This window comes from Pollicipes pollicipes, unplaced genomic scaffold (assembly GCF_011947565.3).
Source record: "Pollicipes pollicipes isolate AB1234 unplaced genomic scaffold, Ppol_2.1 Scaffold_6138;HRSCAF=7277_pilon_pilon_pilon, whole genome shotgun sequence".
In the NCBI taxonomy this organism is placed as follows: Eukaryota; Metazoa; Arthropoda; class Thecostraca; order Pollicipedomorpha; family Pollicipedidae; genus Pollicipes; species Pollicipes pollicipes.
Genome location: NW_023596818.1, coordinates 4,660,102 through 4,680,470, shown reverse-complemented (window position 1 = coordinate 4,680,470; position 20,369 = coordinate 4,660,102). Strand labels below are relative to the sequence as shown.

The following is a 20,369-nucleotide window of genomic DNA, read 5'->3' as shown; positions in this document are numbered from 1 at the left end:
GGTTAACTAGGTAAATCGGCATGAATGTTAAATGTGCTGCAAATTAAACCAAATGCAACCTTAATCTGAAAAGTGGGGGGGGGGCAGTAAACATTGCTGCCCCCCCCACTTAAAAGGTTGTGTGTGGGGGGGGGGGCATGGCCCCCTGGCCCTTCCTGTTCCTACACCCATGTGGACTCGTAATCTCGCAGCAGTGTGTACGAGTGAGTCCCAGAGAGATCGGGGCGACCGTGCCGCAGCATTTGTGTGGCACGGCATGCAAGACAAACGGATCTTGATCTGCTTTCGGTTTTGCCTCCTTCGTCCGCTGCCTTTCTCTCTCGATCCTGTCCTCAGCCCTTGGATCTCTGCCCTTTGCTCGGAATCATCTGCCCGATGTCCTTCCTTGTTATCTGCCGTGCACACCTTTTCGTTCTGCCCTGTGCGTTGGTTCCCCTGAGCTACCACTCCAGGGTGGTTCTTCTGACCTGCCCTGTCTCAGTCATTTTCTGTACTGGTTTCGGTTTGCCAAGTTGTTTAACACAAAATGCCCGCGGTACTTACCTGTGCCTTACATTATGAGCTCGTGAGACGGTAGTGGGTGCGGAAAGTGGGTCCGGAGTTGTCGACTCGCGATGTGAAGGTGATAGCACGGCTCGCAACCAGAACGTTACAATGTATTTTCTCGGCTCGTTGGTTCTAGGGGTATGATTCTCGCTTCGGGTGCGAGAGGTCCCGGGTTCAAATCCCGGACGAGCCCAGTTATTGTATCAATGGTGTCCCTAGCAGTCCGTCCCCCCCCCCCCCCCCCCACTTACTTAGACGATCGCTATTCAATGCGTTCTTCGACTTCAAGGTTCGATATCCTATGGGCGCATGCGGCGTACTGGGACATTCAAAGGTCATTCTGGTAAGTTTGAATGCATGTGTGCAACCAATCAAATGTTGTCATTTTGAGACCGTTGTGTACTTAATTCGTTGGAAATAATCATTATTGTGACTTTCAGCAATATTTTTGAAGAAGCAAATTTTGGATCTAACATTATTGAATTGATTGCACTTTTAGGCGATCGCACCTAGCTTTTGAATTCCATTAACATTGTCTTGTGCTGAAAGACATTGCACGCTTCAAATGATAGCTCGCAAATCCTGATGAGTCGAATAGCATGACGTGTTCTTCTTCTCCAATCCCGAACTGCGTCTTGTACGTTTATTTGTACTGTCGGTCGCTCCGCTCTGCTATTTCCTGTTCCGTTATGTCCTGTCCTGGTCCTTCGTTCTGCCTTGTTGTCGGTCCCGCCCTGGCCGGTGTGCTGCTCTGGGCTAGATGTGCTGCATGTCCTGCTTTGCCTGCCTTGCTCTGTCACGTCTCCCTATTCTTTGGGAGGACACAGGGCAGACAACTGTATGTCCATGAATTTCGCGATTAATTCAGGCGATTTATTCAGCAACGAGTTCCGATTTCTTTTAAAAAGATCTCAAGGTGAACTACAGCACGGAAATGACCTTTATTTTGCAATATCATGAGATCTTCGTGGCCAAAAGCCGGGCCAAAGGACAGGGAACTCAAAATCACCAGAAAATGACCGGCCGATTTGCAAGCTACAGACATCAAAATATTCACAATGTGCAAGAGCTAGCGTCCGTCAAAAATTCCTGAGCCTCTAAAAGTCACCGTTCAAGGTCAAACGCGAGGCTCAAGAGACGGAGGAACTCCATATCAACCAAAAATTGCCGGCCGATCTTAAACTTGCAAATATCAGAATATTCACTTCAGAAAGAACCAGGCGTCCGTTACAAAGTCCTGACCTCTCATTGTCACCCTTCAAGGTCAAACGCTGCCTCAAAGAACAGGGAAGCAAATATCATCCAAAAATAACCGGCTAATTTTAAACTTGCAAGTAGTCAGAATATTCACCAGAGAGAGAACTAACGTCTGTTATAAAGTCCTGACCTCTCAAGGTCATTTTTCAAGGTCAAACGCGGGCTCAACAAACGGGGACAAGTTTGACGAACTGTAGTTATTCCTGTAGTGTGCATTTTGGTGTTTGGAAAGTTAAAATCGGCCGGTAATTTTTTCGGCTGTATGCATTTCCCGGTCCTTTAAGCCCGCGTTTGACTTTGAAGATCTACCTTAAGAAATCAGGACTTTTTGACGGACGCTAGGTCTTTCTGTGGTAAATATTTTGACTTTTACAAGTTTAAAATGGACCGGGACTTTCTTCAAGATATTGAGTTTTTCGTCCTTTGAGCCCGCGTTTGATGCTGAACGGTCACTTTGAACGCTCAGGACATTTTGACAGACGCTAGCACTTGCGCTTGTAAATGTTTTGATGCTTACAAATTTCAAATCGGCCAGTAATTTTTTTGGTGACGAAGAGTTCCCCGTCCTTTGAGCCCATAACTGATGTTGAAGGGTGACCTTGATGGGTCAAGACCTTTTGACGGACGCCGTTTTTTTCTGTGGTGATTATTCTGGTCCTGGGTAGTTTTAAATCAGCCGGTGATTTTGGGGTGATATTGAGTTCTCCGCACTTCGAATCCACGTGGACTTTGAATGGTGACCTTGGGGGGTCATGACTGTTTGACGGACATTAGTGCTCCTTGTGATGAATATTCTGATGTTCAAAAGTTAATAGCACAGTGCACTGGTTATTAGCACCGTGCTTTTGTGACAACAAATTGACAAGCCGAAAACCGATGTGGAGAAAGGAATGAGTCAGAACCAGACATGTGCCTGGTTCCTAACATTGGTTCCTGGATCCCACTGGTTCTTTCTACAAAACGAGATTCCGGATCCTGGTTTCCACTGGTTATTTCGACAACACAAGACTCTGGATCCTTGTTCCCACCGGTTCTTTCGACAAAACAAGGCCCTGGATCTTGGTTCTCACTGTATCTCTTGACTAGACCTCTATGGCCCTCAAGCCACGAGCTGAAGATTGCGGGGCACGACCAGTAGATCTTGGAATAACGCTATGGGCCTGCAAACCAGGCAAACTGAAGATTCATCTTCAGAAAGCGCACTTCTACCGTCCCCTGACGTCACGCCGACGGGTGCCGTTTGGCTGCCGTTCATGGTACAATTGTACCCAACTGCACCGGTTACGGCCTTACGGTGTCCCGCATTTCATTAGCGGCTTTGGATCGGCTGGCGTTTCTATCGCCCAGGTTCGAATGTCGTCCCCGTCTTTGTTGTGATCAAGGGTTGTGATTGTTGCGTGCACGCGCGGAAAGAAAGCTGGGGCGATTGGCTTAGACTGCATGTGATTCGCAACAAACAATCAATGACGTCCTTTCATCAATTTCCTTCATCCCTGGATAAGTGAGTAGATACCTAGGTGCGTAGGTACCAAGCCACTTAGCTGCTACACATTAGCAAAGATTATAGGCTGAGGTGTTACTTGCTCCCGTGTGAGGAACCTGGCCTCTGCAATGTTAACTTGCCTCCCCCTTTGTTGATTTGGGGCTACCAATGGGCAATTCACTCTTGCTGAAATTTTGCAAAACTGAGGGGTGTATGAGTTGAAAATTTTTACGTGTCACCACAAAATTGCTTTCTTTGGACGTCACATGATAGTGATAAATGCTACGCTGGCAAACCAATTTTGCATGAATTATGCAAAGGTAAAATAATCGTTCAAAAAAAGACAGTGCGTGTATATTTACTTGTCTACGTACCGACCTGGCCATGTGATGTGCTGGGCATAGCCTTATGGCGAAAAATCTCATAAAATAGCAGGTGAATGCGTTACTCTGGTAGGTTGCGGGCATTTATGATGTTTTGGTGAGATGGTGAGCGTATTATTAGGAAAAGAAATATATTCAGGCCTTTGGGAAAGCATGAAGGCAGGTAATTGATGAGGTATGTTTATGCTGTCACATTCACGACCAGAGAGTGATGTTTCCGATTCGGTTCATGGGTCTCCAGCCGCACTTTTTGTTTTGCTTCACTCCTCTGTTTCGAGAGAATGTACTGAAGTTGTGCAGAAACACATTTATGGGTGCATTTATTTCGGGAAGTTTTGTCAGTATTTCACCATTCAGCCTAGTCCTGATATTTGGGAAACTTAACTTGTCACACACAGGTAAAACTAGGATCACGTGCGTCTTCGCACCAGTTATCTTTAACTTTGCAGAACGTGTGCAAGTTTGTCATTAACAGAACGTCGAATAAATGATGAGCATGCTGTTATGTTTCCCATGAGCATGATATTATGCTCGCCCTCTCGATGAGATACGGTCACGAACATGAACTTGAGAAAATTAATAGTTCACATACATTCAAAATTTGCCGATGAGTTTTAGCGTGCGCCCGGCCGGGGTCTCAGACAACCGGGCCCGGGCGGGATGGGGGGGGGGGGGAGGAAGGGAGGGGGGAAGAAGGAAGTTCACTTCCCCTTGAATCTCCAATTTCCAGACGTCGTGTAAGAAAAGCAAATTATGCCGTTGTGAAGGTCTCGTCAAATCATGAAGGGTGCACACTGCGTTCTTTAACCTAGGTCAAACGTGTGGTCACCAGAGGCCACGAAGAAAAAAAGGTCGTTCTGGTAGATGCGGTTAAAACACATGTTAACACGTCAAGACGGATCTTGAGGGCACATAAGTAAGTGTTAAGACTGTGGGGTGTCCATTGCGACCATTTTTTCCCCTACAAGGACCAGTTCAGATCAGGTCACCGTTCAAAATTGATCTACCATTAGCCCAAAAGAACGATGCTTTTTTGCTTTCTTCACAATGTGCTTTTGACCACGTTACTGTACAGGGTGTAGCTGTGGAACAAACTATTCCAGACACAAAAGCACAATTTTAGGGTGATCTAGAGGTTATCTGAGGCCAACTTAGATCAAATTCATATACCATCCAAATGAAAAGTGTGAAGCCCTAACCGGGTCTAGGTGACCACTACACCGTTTTTTCTTTGGTTGGAAATAGTGCGTTGCACATCTATAGATACCCAAGGTTGCACAGCTCTTGTATACATTATGCACAGTATACACACTTCTGACAGCGAGCACTCTCTGCATATTTAGCTCCCATGACCGAGCCGTTGCCACTCGCAGGAGCGGATTGGGTTCGGAATGAAAAATCGGGCAGAGAAGCGAGGATGGCCAGCAAGGAGAGCTTCCGGCAGTGGATTTGTTTGGGAAGTGAGGACGAGCAGACTGGTGTCACCACTTTGGCCACCTCCGAAGGTTGTCAGACGAGGACGTAACAAACCGTCTTTGCGCGAAGCCCATCAATAATTTTGCCCCGGCCATAACTTGCATTTGAGGAGGGAAGATTATCCCCTTGGTAGTGTTCTGCGCGGGATGGAGCGAGACACCAACATTTTTCTGCAGAATTCGGTAGTTCTGAAGATGGCCTTTGTCTGAGGAGAGTTTTTGTTTTAAGGATGAGAGCCATTTACCGGGCTTTCAATGCCCAGATCAGACACGCCGCGAATAGCCTGAGTTAGTTTGTTCGACCGGAAAATATTGGCTTTCCGGAAGGAAACGTTCTCATCCCTTGTTTCATAGCCAAAAATGAGCCGAGTGGATCAAGGCAAGTTTCAGGGTCCTGGTTTAGTCAGGCGTCAATCCAAGACATGCAACGGTCATGGCTAGAATGAGTTGCCTGTCCGATGGAGCCAGGGGTCTTTGCCGGAGTTAAGCGAGGGTCGGCGGGGGTTTGTGGTGGAGCCAGGGGTCTTTGCCAGAGTTAAGCGAGGCCCGGCGGGGGTTCGTGGTGGAGCCAGGGGTCTTTGCCAGAGTTAAGTGAAGGTCGGTGGTGGTTTGTGGTGGAGCCAGGGGTCTTTGCCAGAGTTAAGCGAGGGCCGGCGGGGGTTCGTGGTGGACGTTTAGCAGGGCAGATCCGGAGTCAGAATCCACTGACACTCAAGTTTCGGTGGGAGGAGTAGTGGCGGAGCTAGACGCGATTTCAGCGTTCATGCCGTGGTCAGTGGTAGGTGTAGTCAATGCGCTGGAATCATCGTCGACGTACTCATCAGTGGCCAACGGGCTGTTAATTTTTATGACAAAATCAGAATCACAGTGTGTTCATGGCCTCGTTCTTCTTGCCTCGCTTCTCCGTAGCAGGGGAGCGCATAGAGAACGATAAAATATAGATGTCGAGGTGTGATTAGTGCGAAGTGTGGTGCAAGCTATAGAAACGACGAGCAATAGGAAGGTCTGCTTGGTAGAAAGCTGCAGCAAGGGTAATTGCTCTATCTCAGGGAAGGCCCTGCCAAAATGGCATGGCAAATGACTGGTTCGACGGTGTCTGATCAAATGACAATTTGGTTAGCTGTGGATTTAAGCCCTTTTGACCAGACACGATCATTGCAGGGCTATGGGATGAAGGAGAATGGATAATGATGGGGCACGACTACGTGCGCCTGGAGGCCAACTGCCGAACCTTAGCCTGCGCAAGGGACCTCTCTGCACGGTGTGCGCTGGACGCCCGGTCAGGGTCCCTCTACAGGGGGCCTCTCTGTCCACTCGTGGCTGATGCATGCAGCCTGCCCCTGACAAGTGGGACGCCGCGAGGATTCAGAATAAATAGAAGAAGAGGATGAGAAGGTCGGATAATGCAAGATGCATAACGAAAGTCAATGCGATGCAAACGGCAGCCAGCATGAGGCTTGGCGCAATACGAAAGGACGGAAGGGCCCCACCCCAACCATGCCGAGGTCACTGACCTCACAAACCACTGGGCCACGCCATACCTCCCTCATCAGAGGATTAGCGGGAGAAACTAATTGTGGTGTAATTCCCGACGACGCCCGGCTTGCCATAATACCTCTGACGAATGTCTGCAGAGATATGGATCACCTTGAGCGTTCGCAGCGACAGCAGGTAGCAGCCAACCGCAAGCACAGCCGCGCGCCGCGTCCTCCTCCACCGGCTCGCGACCGCAGAGCGCTGCGGCGGCGGTGGAGCGCTCCGCCGTGCTTCAGCGCTGTCTCCAGCAGATCGTCGCGTTCGACGCGCCGATCCCGGCTGCAGGACTGCCCTGCCCCTCTGCCACGGTCGGCAGCTTCTGGAGCTGCACGTCACACGGTGCTCTCATGGTGCGTCTCTAAGACGGCCGCTCAACCGTTGAGTTTGGCGATTTTGGCTTCGGCACGAGCGATTTTAAGTTTCAACATGCGTGGCGTGCTTCAGAGCGGCGCATCTAACCTCATTATAACGTGTCATGCTTCTCAGCGCGTCTCGATATTCTACGCACACACCAAACAGCCCCGGGTACGTGGCATTGTAATGCATTATGGTTGACACAGTCATGAGTTTTTTTTTAATGAAGTCCAAATCTTTGGATTGCATGTCTTTCTGGGCTGGGTACCCGCGGTAAGCAGCGCTTGTTTCGTGAGACCTGGCGCAATGGTAGAATTACAGCCAACAGCAGAACTTAGCGGCTAAAGATTCGTGAGCCGCAATGTTCGGCACAGCTCACCATGCTCTCTGACGTTACCAGACCGCTAACACGGCCGCTGCCACTGGCCACAGGCTACTCCAGTCGAGAGCAAATAGAGAGTGCCTAAAGCGACACGAACCCACCCTGCCCGAGGTCTGAGAATCTGAAGGCAGGTGCTCTAACGGGCTGTGTTATCAGGAGGGACTATAGTATAGAGGGACTATAGTATAGTATAGTATAGACACCTCTTCTGATGGATCGCATGGACGCGAATTACAAAATTGTTTTTCCTTGAATTACACCCCATGCTTGGTTTTTCACGATGCTGCAGGTTTTCATTGCTTTGAAATGGGAAATTTGTTTAAGGAAGTTTGTGTTGGCTCCGCAGCAAGTAGCTTAGGAATCGACAGAATGTTTAAGAATGTTTCGCTATTTAAACACCGGAGACGCAGCTTTGCGAGTGACTGTGGTACTGGCGTGACCGTATGTCCGGTCAGGCGCCATAAACGGCTGTCTCCCCGCACATGGCCGTGCGCCCTTAACCGCGGTATCCCACCTCCACCGCTTAGTTGGTGATAATATTTAAACGGGACGAAAACGGGGCCAGGTGCGATGAGCGAAATTAGCCCGTCCTGAATCCCGTGTTGCGCTTAAACTGGCAGGGGCCGACGCAACCGGCGACTTACATTGGCAAGCGCCCGATGGATATCAACTCTGGGAGCCCCTCCGTGCCGCCGTGTATAACCCTGCGTTCTGGGCGGTGCGAACTGGTCCCTGCCAATATCACATAACACGCATCTCCTCATGCCGTCACGCCTGATGTCAAGTCCAGTCATGATCTTCATCGCAGCCTATGCCGTCGTCTCTCCTTGGACGTTTACCGGGAATAGAACACCGATTGTTGACGTACCATAAGCCTTAGTTTTTTCAGCCATGTCTTTCCAATGTCGCGGGAGCGCCGACTCGAAAGCGGATTACACGGATAAGCCTGGGATGGTGGAATTTGCTGGCCCCAGTCCGTGACTCACGAGATAATGTCTGGTCAGTTGGAAAGCGGCAGAAGCGGCAGTCGGGCCGCGGAGAAGCTTGCTTGTTTCCACCCAGCAATGAGTGTCGGAGCACGCGCGCCGCTCGGGGCGGTACTCCTGCTAACTCTGTCGACGTGGCCGGCGGACGCGGTACGCACAGCCGACAGCGACCGGCCGGACCTGCTGCCGACGGACTGTGGCCGCCGCCTGGTGAGACCGGACGAAGCCGTCCGACTGTTTATAGTCGGGTCGGGTAACACCACCGCCTTCTACGGCCAGTACCCGTGGCAGGCGCGGCTGGTCGTATATGATGCCAATGCCCGGGGCTACATTCATCACTGCGGCGGCATCATCATTTCGCACGAACACGTGGTGACAGCCGCCCACTGCGTGGTTGAGGTCGTCCCCCATCGGCTGCTGGTGCGCGTCGGGGATCTTCGGATTGACAGCCGCGAGCTTTACGAGCAAGAGTTCGCCGTCGCCAGCTACCAAGTGCACAACCGGTTCGGCACGGAGCGAGGCCTGCGTCACGACGTGGCCCTTGTGCGGCTGCGTCGCCGCGTCGGACCCGGCATTGAGTTCGGCCGCTACGTGCAGCCGGCCTGCCTGCCGGCAGCCGACGCCGAGTACGAGACGTTCCTGCCGTGCGAGGTATCCGGCTGGGGGCGTACCTCAGACGGCGCGCCGATCTCGGAGGTGCTGCGCGGCGTCTCAGTGCCGTTGGTGTCGGACGTCTTCTGCGGCGCGCCCGAGGTTTACCAAGACCGCTTCCTACCCGGCGCCATGTTCTGCTCGGGTCCGACGGGCGGCGGCGTCGACAGCTGCGAGGGCGACTCGGGCGGCCCGCTGGTCTGTGGCGATGCCGACAGTGGTCGTTTCGTGGCGTACGGCGTCGTGTCGTCTGGCGATCCGCTGGGCTGCGGCCGACGACCCGGCCTCTACACCAAGCTGTCAGCATACGTGGGCTGGCTGCTGCGCCGCCTCCAGCTGGACCAGGAAGAGGACGCGGTCCCGAGCACGGCTGTGACCACAACTCCAGAGGTCCCCGGTCGGCCTGAGGGCGACCTGGGCCGGCTTTGCTTCACCCCGGACGGCACGGCCGGCTTCTGCCTCCCGCTGCGAGACTGTCCCGACTTGCTGCCGGCGGGCGGCGGGAATCGGTCAGATCTGTTGGGCCGGCCTCTCTGCGGGCTGGACGCAGCTTTCACGCCGCTGTTCTGCTGTCCCGGACAGGCCGCGCGCAGCGCAGGCTGCGGACGGACCAGCTTCTCGCCGCCGCAGCTGGGTGCTGCGTTCGCCAAGAACGCCGCCAACTTCCCCTGGATGGTGGCCATCAGCGATAAGAGCAGCGGCGTCCGAGGTGACTTTTATTGCGGAGGCGCCGTGATCTCCGACCGGTGGGTGTTGACGGGGGCGACCTGCGTTCAGGCCGAGAGCGGGATAACGGTGCGGTTCGGTGACCTCGACTTACAGGATACATCCGACGACAATCCCAGCGCACCCTCGTTCGAACTGGACATTGTGGAGGTTGTGCGGCATCCCGAGTTTGCACCGCGGAATCGCGCCAGGTCTCAGGACATTGCGCTGATGAAAACCGCGTTAAAAATTACATTTTCTAGCACTGTAAGCCCTATATGTCTACCAGACGCGCTCCCCACATCGACTGTGCCAACGGACAAGGACCTCATCTTTGCGGGCTGGGGTGCGCCCAATTTTGGCGACAATATCGCGCTCTTGTGGCTGAAGTGGGCAAGAGTGAGAGTTGTTGATTTGCAGGGCTGTAGAGCCAATTACACTAAAAGTGCATCAGAGGAAATTTCACAGTTTTTTGGAACAGGTACGTTTTGCATAAAGCTTCTTGAACCAACAACAGATTTCACGTGTGCCGTCAACGCTGGCGATCAGGGCTCTCCCTTTATGGACGTTGTCAGAGAAGGCGGCATTGATAAATGGTACGCGGTGGGGCTGGCTCTTGGTGGAATCGGTTGTGGCATTGACGAGTTTCCGAAAATTAATATCGCGCTTGGACCATCGATGGACTGGATTAAGTCTGTCATCACATCGGTCTCGTAAATGCTATTTTAGTTGTGTGTGTCGCTCAGCAGTGCAATCCTTCGTCTCCACTGTTTTCGGGATATTTCTCGTTTAGTGTGTTCCATGGGCTGAGCTCCGTCAACCGCAGTTTGAAATGGCAACAGCCAAGACACCCTGCTGGCAGCACAATTGTTTTGTTTTAGTTGCGTGGGAGCTGACCCGCGCTTTGACGTTTGACTCGAAATTTCACGTTTGACTTCCTGTGTGGACGGAGTTGATTCCGATTCCTATGTGGACGGAGTTGATTCCGACTTCTGTGTGGACGGAATTAAATCCTATTCCGATTCCTCCTCACAGCGCATGGGTTTGATCGCGAACCTGCCTTTGTACACCGCGACAGCAATGTGAGACGACTCAGGTTTGCGATGGTAGCTGGACAAATTTCGGAATCGATTCAGATGGAGTCGAATGATATCTTGAAATCGCGAATGCTGTTGATCCGTATTAAGCTGATAAAATACACTCCAGGCTTCTCGTGGGCTTCAATGGTTGGGTTCACCTATGGATACCCACACCTAGGAAATGAGCGGCGCAGTTGGCTGGACAGATTTGAAAACGCACCGTCGCGGGTGGAGGGTGCAGGTATGGGTTAGACGTACACCAAATGTCGCGAACATGCCTACAAAATAATGTAAAAAGTTAGCATGTGCGCTCATTTTAGTAATAATAAACTTTGTTCACCTGATTTTTGCAATCATCAACGCAAATAAGTAAATGTGGTCACCAACTTTCTTGAAACTCTCATTAGTCTAGTGCTAATGCGCTGTGGAAAATAACAGAGAATAAGTACCTTGAAGAACCTGTTCTGGCGTATCAATTGAGCGCCTCTGCCCCCATCCAGTGAGCGTGTGGCTTTGCCGTGGGTGCTTGCCAGCCTTCTAAACCCACCCGTCGCAAACCGCGATTTACATTTATTTTGCATAGATTTACATTTATTTGTATATCATTTGTGTATTATTATTATATCATTTGTGTGTTATATATATATATATATATATATATATTATTTGTACGATTTACATTTATTTGTATCTTACTTATTTTGTATAGATGCTGCACTCGTGTAGCATCTATACAAAATAGCTGAATGAAGAGAAGCAGGAATTGAGAATTAATAGCAATGAGGAAATGTACCAGGACTATGTACCGGTTGTGCAACCCACCACACAACCGAAGTATGGAGCTTCGTTCTTGTGTCATCAAGCTTCTAACCTTTTTTGATGCGACTGGTACCCGTTGTATTATGGGCGGCTGTCAAGACGGTTTCGTATTCATATTCACATTCAGATTTACCTTCGAGCCCGGGCCTCTTCAATTTCGCCCAAATTTCGCACACAGGCAGGAGTTACTGAGCAGATAATGGCGTGCCAGTCATTTCCGATCATATTGAAAACTTTCCAGAGGCAACCAAAGTTCAAGGTCATTGAGTCGGACACTACGATTCCGCTCAGCCTGGACCACTACAATTTAGGTAAAACCTCCACACAGGGAGTGTTCAAATCGTTGATCACGCTACAGCAAACCGTTTGGTGTCGCACTGAAGAATGAACCATCTAGAGGCGAAATTGTTCGTTCGACGTGTGAGTTTTCCGAGGTTTGGATGTGAAAACGTTCGCCGTACTCATATTCAAATCTCAGATTCAAATTTGTCTATTGACCGGATCCATATAATTTAGCTAAAACTATGTATGTGGGGGCACTCGATACACTGATCACGCTGCAGCAAAAGCTTTGGCGTGACATGGAAAGATCAGTTTTCTAGACCCAAAGGTCCCCAACGCATTTACATTCAATTTTGTCTTGTTTGGATTAGTTGATTACCGGGGAAACATTGTTGGTATAATAACTTGCAAACAGATAGCACTCATTGCACCGATCGCAATGTATACACCGTATACCGTCGCACTGAAAAATCTGACTTACAAGGTCTCCACAGTTCCAGGTCACTGACCGCGAAATCCTACGACGTAGCTAAAAACACACCCATAGAAGGCACTAGATGCGCTGGCCACGCTTCAGCAAAAACTTCTACGTCACATTGAAAAATGAGGCCTCTAGAGCAAGAACAGTGTTCACTTACTTTACACCGCCGCTTCAGAAACGTATCCGCCGAATATTATAACCACTTTGACTAGAACTGTTGACGCAGAAAGTATTTTGTGTGCTGATCACAACGCAACTGTTTCTTGCAACTGAATTGCTTTCTATCCCCCCCTAAAAATGAGCCTTCTAGGGGCAAGTGAGTCCGCCTTACTCACATTCAATGTTTCAGATTCCGATTCGTCCATCGCCCGGACCCGAACGATTGGTTTAAAAACTTGTGCGAAGAAAGTGCTCAAAGGGGCCCTGCTCGATCTGTCGATTGAACACGATTGTCAGCTGGAATGTGTGCTGTCTTGCGTGCCGGCGCAGCGTTTGATGTGTAGGCTGACGGGAAAGTTTGTGACTTTACCTTTCTTGTTGCCTTTACCTTTTAACTCCTTCAGATCACTAACTCTGATTTACTGCCGATCATGCCATACTCCCTCTAAAGTGCTACATGGAAGCGTGCCTCCGCTGCACTATTGCCAGCTGTTCCACCCGGAAGTTTTGTGCTCCTTCCCATTCCCCTCTCATTTCAATTTCTTACCATCTCTTTTCGAGCGTTTGCTCACTTTTTTGTGGAAGAAAGGTCTATCGATTCGTCACTGCTACCTGTGCTGGCATGAAGCCTATTCTTTCACTGAACTCCCACCTATATTGACAAGGCTCTTGTTCGAGACGAAAGGTGTTTCGCTCCTGTTCTCCATCTTTTACCAGTACTCTGACGCTATTAATTTACTTCGGAATGCAACCACATGCCACACCTATCACTGTCCCTCACCTTCTCATAGCTACTCTTGGCAGCTCAATACTCTTCTTTTCTCTTTTACGTTCCATGCCCCCAAAATTATAGACAAGAGCCCCCAACCCACCTAACGTACTCGCAAACGCAAGAGCTACCACGTCAAACTCGCGCTTCCTTGTCAGAGTGATTTATATAACCTGGCAGCATTTTCTCTCCATGCTGACAGACTGACAAAAAATCGTGGCAGCAGCGTCAGCCCGCTGGTGTCGTCACAAACCACGTGGCTCTGTGGTTACGTGACGTAAGGAGCATGCTCAGTCGTAATTGGTGTCGACGAACGTGCTGTCGACAGATAGAACGTGGCGAGGAAAAGAGAAAGCAAAGAGAAAAAGAGAAAAGAAATGAATTTATATATATATATATATATATACACACATATATATATATATATATATATATATATATATATATCTAAGTGCCCGTATATATTTTGACGCTCTTCTGCGTGTTACGATGCTATTGCATTGTCGGTTTAGTTTGAGACACATCTTTGATGACTTGCTATTTGCACATCTCGTCTCCCCCACGTACGCGAAGTGTCTCTCTGCTTAGTATAAACACAGGCCCGTCTCTCGCTCGCGCCATGACCGACCCCGGCATAAGACTGGCGTGAATATGTGCCTTGGATCGTCACGAAGGTAGGCGCATATTTTACGGCGATCCGTGTAGCCGTCTGCGCTGTTTTTTTTATAAAGTAATGCGAACACACAGGCAGACCACCGCGCGCATGGAAATTAGTGAATCACACGTCGAGCTCGGAAAGCAAATGATGACACAAACCGTGCTAAGAGTACTATCAGCATGCGTCGCTCCTTTTCCAACGTCATTTAAAGCGTCCTTCTCAACAACCTTGTATTTCAGCTACCCCATGAGGAATGAGCACCATCACCGCTCTCAGGACGGCATCCCCACACCGGCGCCAGGCAGCCTGAGATGGTTCCCCGGCCCGCGCAGAGGCGGAGGGAGACGTGCGGCCCCGGTCCCGGTCCGGGTCCCGGTGGCCGGCCCGCTAGCCTGGCAGTGTCAGGGCCGCTCTGCACAGCGGTGGGTGGAGACAGCCGACACGTCGGGGTGGGAAAACGCAGCGGGAAGATAGGGCTTGCCATTCGGCCATATCGTTAAGACAAAAGATAGTTCGTCCAAAATTACTCACATTATGCATCATGTGATTGTGATCGCCAAATTCCATATCCGTCGACCATTGTACATTCCAACGTTTTGAAATCTTTTCTCATCGTCGGAGAAATAAAAGTGGCGCAAAAAAACATTCCCAGACACACAAACTCATTACTTGTGCCGATGGAGGAGGGGGGGGGGGGGGGGGAGAGACAGCTGGATGATACGAAACAACACTCCTGCTCCTGGGTCGGTCAGTGGTATTCTGCTGCGCGGCACAACATACTTTGCAGTCATGGGCTACTTAAATAAAGTATTATTCATTACAGTTTTTACTGAGCCCCTGGGTTCACATCTGATTAAAAAGGCCAATAATATCTTGCTTAACTCATCTAACCTGTCATCTAAGAGTCTAAAAAAACTAGAGCCCAAAGAGAGCAAATCCAAAACCGACACCGCACAGTGGAGCTATTTTGAGCTTTTTGCTTACCGCAAACACTAACAGCATCTACCTGAGAACCCTCTTGATTAGGCATAGCCCATGCGTCTGCGAGGTGCGTGTGGCACTCTCAAACCGTGGGCGCGCTACTGACCGGACTTGTGTTCGACTCAAATTTTTTGAGTCTGCTCAGAACTAACTCGCAGATTTTGGGATCCGATTCAGCTCACGACTCAAGCCGTGCCACATTTTTTTTAATCGACTCAGTTTCAACCCATTGCTTGCATTGACTCATTTGACGTACGACTTACGGCTTACAAATAAAAGATGTTATATATATATATATATATATATATAATGGTATGGAAAAAGGTCCGAATAGCCAAGCAGCAAGCCGTTTGTTGTTGTGTCTATATGCCGTTTGAGCCCACCAAATGCAGTGCAGCAAACAATACCTTTCCTGTAACCTGTTTCCGACCATCTCTGTTCAGTCTCAGCTATAACGCTAGCATATCCTACCTCGCACCCGCAACCCGGATACGTTGGTTATATAGCATGCAGTGTGGACTAGACTACACTTAGCCTAAAATTTCGTAGTTTACATGTCAGGTGTCAGCCAAGTGCATTCGCCCCGCAGGGGCACCGGGTTCGGCCGGTGTAGGGTACTGGCGCCCCCACGGGTCCCAGCTCCGGTAACGGGTGGACAGCGCAAGCTGTTCCTCTCAGGGCGTAGTGACCCTGCCGGTACGTGAACTCGCAGTCTAACGTTGTGAGTTCGCAGTCAACGTTGGACGACACTGGCTGTTCGAGTACTCTTGGTGATTGGATGCTCTGTGCTGAGAAGAAGCTTCGAAATTGTGATGAGCCGCCCTAACCGGTGGCAAAGCGCAAGGCGTAGGAATAAATTACATAGTAATGATCATCTGCGAGAACGCCATTTACGAAACACATGGTTTGTCACTCATTTCACTCAAATATCGTGATTAGCTTTGTTTGATCTCGTCGCCCACCCCACCCTATCAAAATTTGATTGCGCCGCCCCTGCCTTCAATCCTGGGCCCGCTGTAAATTAATTCATCACCCGCCTAGGAAATCCCGTCACAGCGCTGAACGCACCCAAATCAAAGCACCCAAATTACAGTAAGCCTGTCGCAGACGAAGTGATGCACTCAATCATCTGATTCGAATATGAAACTCCTGTCGACCTGTCCAAAAGGCCCGCCGTTCCGCGAGACTGTGCCGGCCCGGACAACACGAGGTTCAGTGGCAGGTCTATGCCCCTGGTCTGTCCCATATTCACTTACACCCGCGTACTTGGACGTGCTTACAGTTGCTATATCGAACTAATGTACTATTTGAATGGCTTTACACATGCATTAGCGCAGCTCAAAGTGCACCAGAAGGTCATGTGCGCCAATTTTATTGATGTGGATGGCGAGTCGATGCCTCTGAAAGCAATAACCGGGCTCGTCCAGGATTTGAACCCGGGACCTCTCGCACCCTAAGCGAGAATCTTACCCCTAGACCAACGAGCCGACAATAGACATTTAAGCGTTCCAATTCTGACTCGTGCCGCTACTTTCACCTCGTGCGATGTACAGCTCCGAGCAGCCTGGCCACACCCACCATCGTCTCACCATCTCATGACGTCAAACATTGGCTTCATACTGCCGCCGGGGAGCGTAGGCCCAGCAGCGGGGCTTGGCCGGTGCCATTGTGATCACGTTGGTGTATATGGGTCATATCAATCACCTGGTGATGCATGCAAACAACTTAATTAGAAAGTGGCTTGTTCCCTGGAGAAGAGCCGACATGTTAAGCTGACCTCGCGCTTCACGTTGTGTGCTGTTCCCCGTGCCCAGGGTACCACAGAGGACACAATATAGGGTAGGACAAAGGACAGAGTGGGACAGAAGACAGGACGGGGCAGAGGAATAAATGACGGCGGACAGGAAAGGACAGAGGGTTCAGGGCTTGACAAATGACAGTGCAGAACGAGGGATAGGTTATGGCACGCAATAACGTAGGACAGAAGGTAGGCATGGAACCAAACCGTCCAGGTGGTCTAGGGAATGATGCTGGACTCGTTATCCAGCAGCAATGTGCACGGGTGAGTCCCAGAGCGACTAAGGGCGGCCGTGCCGCAGCATTTGTGTGCCTTGGCATGTAAGACCAAACGGATCTTGCTCTGATCTGCGCTCTGCCCTTTGCCTGCTTCTTCCACTGTCTTCTCCTTCGATCCTGCCCAAGTCCTTCGTTGTCGTCTGCCGCGCACACCTTTTTGCTTTGCCTTGTACGTTGTCCCGCCTGCGCTATCACTCGTGCCCTTGTAGCCTGGTCAGTCTTTTTCTGCATCGGTTTCCGGATTACCAATCTTTTATCACAAAATGAGCGCTAATAATCAGTGCCTTTTAGTACGATATTTTGAGACGTTACTGGGTACGGACAGCGGGTCCGGAGCTGTTGACTAAAGTAACAGCGCGGCACACAACTAACACGTTATTTACACGTCGACGGCCCGTTGGCCTAGTGGTGTAGTTCTCGTGTCGGGTGCGAGAGGCCCCGGTTTGAAATCCCGGACGAGCCCAGTAATTGATATGGACGTTGCTCCTAGTATTCCGCCCTCCCCACCGACTTACACGATCGCTATTCAGTTAGTGCTTCGACTTTCAGCTTCGGTACCCATGTCCCAGTATATATGTCTTTGAATGTCCCAGTACGCACATGCGACGCACTGGGATATTCAAAGAGGCACTGTGGTATGTTCGAAGGCGTGCGTGCTGTGTGATGTGGGCAACAAATCTCAAAGTGTCATTTTGAGACAGTTGCGTACTTAATTATTTTGGAATCAGTCAGTGGCGTAGCTTTCAGCGATATTTTTGGAGAAGCAAATTTTGGATCTAACATGATTGAATTGATTGCACTTTAAAACCTAGCTTTTGAATCGCATCATCAATGTTTTGTGATGAATGACATTGCATGCTTTAAACACCTGATTAATAGCTCGCAGGTGCTGAGCAATCAAATAGCATGACGTCTTCTTCTTTCTCTAATGCCGCGTTTCGTCCCGTCATATTCTTCGCACTGCCCAATCCCCACGTATCTTTCCTGTATCCTGTTCCGTCTTATCCTATTCTGTCCTAGGTTCTGCCCTGTCGTCGATGCTGTCCTGCCCGATGTCCTGCTCTATGCTTTACGTGCTGTTCTCCTACCACGTCTTGCTCTGTTACATCGCCCCAGGGGCGGATCCAGAGGGGGTGGCCACGGGATCATGCACGGGCGGACCCAGGATTTTGTCAAAGGGGGGCCACGCGACATGGTGGGGCTCCCCCAAAAATATTCTTGCTTTTCGCTGGACAAAAAAAAATTAAGTTGAATTTTCAAAACATATTTGTTGTTCATGCCTTGTGTATATAAATATATATATATATATATATATATATATATATATATATATATATATATATACTCAAAGCATGAACAACAAAATCTCTCTCTCTCCCCTCTCTCTCTCTCTCTCTCCCTCTCTCTCTCTCTCTCTCCCTCTCTCTCCCTCTCTCTCTCTCTCTCCCTCTCTCTCTCTCTCTTCTCTCTCTCTCTCTCTCTCTCTCTCTCTCTCTCTCTCTCCCTCTCTCTCTCTCTCTCTCTCTCCTCTCTCTCTGGAATCCCCATATTTCCTCACACCCGCGCACTTGAATGTGCTTACAGCTGGTGGGTTTAACTAGTGTCCTATTTGCATGACTTCACCATAAGCATTAGCGCAGCGCAACGCGCTCCAGGAACTCATGTGCGCCAATCTTCATTGCTGCAGATGGCGAGTAACAGCCTTTGAAGGCAATGGTTTGAGCCCGGGACCTCTCGCGCCCTAAGCGAGAATCATACCCCTAGACCAACAAGCGGTCAACGGTCGCTTAAACGTTCCAATTTTGGCTCGTGCCGCTACTTTCACCTCGCGCGATGTACAGCTCTGAGAAGACTGGCCACACCCATCATCGTCTCACATCTTATGACGTTAAGTAATGGCTTCATACTGCAGCCGGGAGCGTAGGCCCAGCAGCGGAGCCTGGCCAGTACCAATGTGATCACGTTGGTGTGCATGGGTAATATTAACCGCCTAGTGATGCATGGCAACAACTTAATTGAAAAGTGGCTCGTTCTGTGGAGAGGAACCGATATTTTAAGTTGACTTCGCGCTTCACGCTGGGTGCTGTTCCCTACGCTCAGGGTACAACAGAAGACGCAATAAAGGTTAGAACAAAGGACTGATGAGGACAGAAGACAGGACAGGACAGAGGACTAAACAAAGGGGGCAGGAAAAGACAGACAGACAGGGGGCAGACAAAGACAGAAAAGACAGAAAAGACAGCAGTTCAGGGCTTAGCAAGTGGCAGTGCAGCACGAGGGGTAGGTTATCGCAGAGGAGAAGACAGGACAGAAGGCATGGAACAAAGCCGTCTCCGTGGTTTAGGGGGAAAGATGCTGGACTCGTAATCCAGCAGCAGTGTGTGCGAGTAACTCCCAGAGCGATCCCGGGTGACCGTGCCGCAGCATTTGTGTGGCACGGCATGCAAGACAGAAAGGATCTTTGATCTGCTTTCCGTCTTTTGCCTCCTTCGTCCACTGCCTTTTCTCTCTCGATCCTGTCCTCGGTGTTTGGATCTCTGCCATTCGCTCGGAGTCATCTGCCCGATATCCTTCCTTGCTATCTGCCCTGCGCACCTTTTCGTTCCGCCCTGCACGTTGGTCCACCCTGGGTCAACATCCCAGGGTGGTTCTTCTGGCCTGTCCTGGCTCAGTCCTTTTTCTGCACTGGTTTTCGGTTTACCAAGCTGTTTACACATGATGTCCGCACTAATAACGAGTGCCTTACATTTTGAGCTCGTGAGACGACACTGGGTGTGGACAGAGGGTCCAGAGCTGTCGACTCGCGATGTGAAAGTAACAGCACGCCTCGCAACCAGGACGTTGCAACTTATTTTGTCGGCTCGTTGGTTTAGGGGTATGATTCTCGCTTCGGGTGCGAGAGGTCCCGGGTTCAAATCCCGGACGAGCCCAGTTATTGTATCAATGGTGTCCCTAGCGGTCCGTCCTTCCCACTTACTTAGACGATCGCTATTCGATGCGTTCTTCGACTTCAAGGCTCGATATCTTATGAGCGCATGCGGCGTACTGAGACATTCAAAAGGTCATTGTTGTAAGTTCGCATGCATGTGTGCAACCAATCTATACGTGTCATTTTGAGACAGTTGTGTACTTAAATTAATCATTGTTGTGACTTTCAGCAATATTTTTGGAGAAGCAAATTTTGGATCTCACATCATTGAATTTATTGCACTTTTAAGCGATCGCACCTAGCTTTTAAATTCCATTAAGATTGCCCTGTGCTGAAAGACATTGCATGCTTCAAATGATAGCTCGCAAATCCTGATGA

At 49.9% G+C, this 20,369-nt stretch overlaps 1 protein-coding gene and 2 non-coding genes across 3 annotated transcripts; all 3 read left to right on the top strand.

The window, feature by feature from the left end:
- Positions 1 to 666: 666 nt before the first annotated feature.
- TRNAP-CGG (transfer RNA proline (anticodon CGG)) lies at positions 667 to 739 on the top strand. The gene has a single exon. It is a non-coding gene; the product is annotated as a tRNA-Pro (tRNA).
- A 7,669-nt stretch (positions 740 to 8,408) lies between these two features.
- Positions 8,409 to 10,186, top strand: LOC119106092 (serine protease 33-like). Its single transcript, XM_037229688.1, has 3 exons — positions 8,409 to 8,415; positions 8,647 to 9,762; positions 10,179 to 10,186. Exons 1-3 carry the CDS (start codon positions 8,409 to 8,411, stop codon positions 10,184 to 10,186), a joined length of 1,131 nt encoding a protein of 376 aa, XP_037085583.1.
- A 9,734-nt stretch (positions 10,187 to 19,920) lies between these two features.
- Positions 19,921 to 19,992, top strand: TRNAP-CGG (transfer RNA proline (anticodon CGG)). The gene has a single exon. It is a non-coding gene; the product is annotated as a tRNA-Pro (tRNA).
- The last annotated feature ends 377 nt before the right edge of the window (positions 19,993 to 20,369 follow it).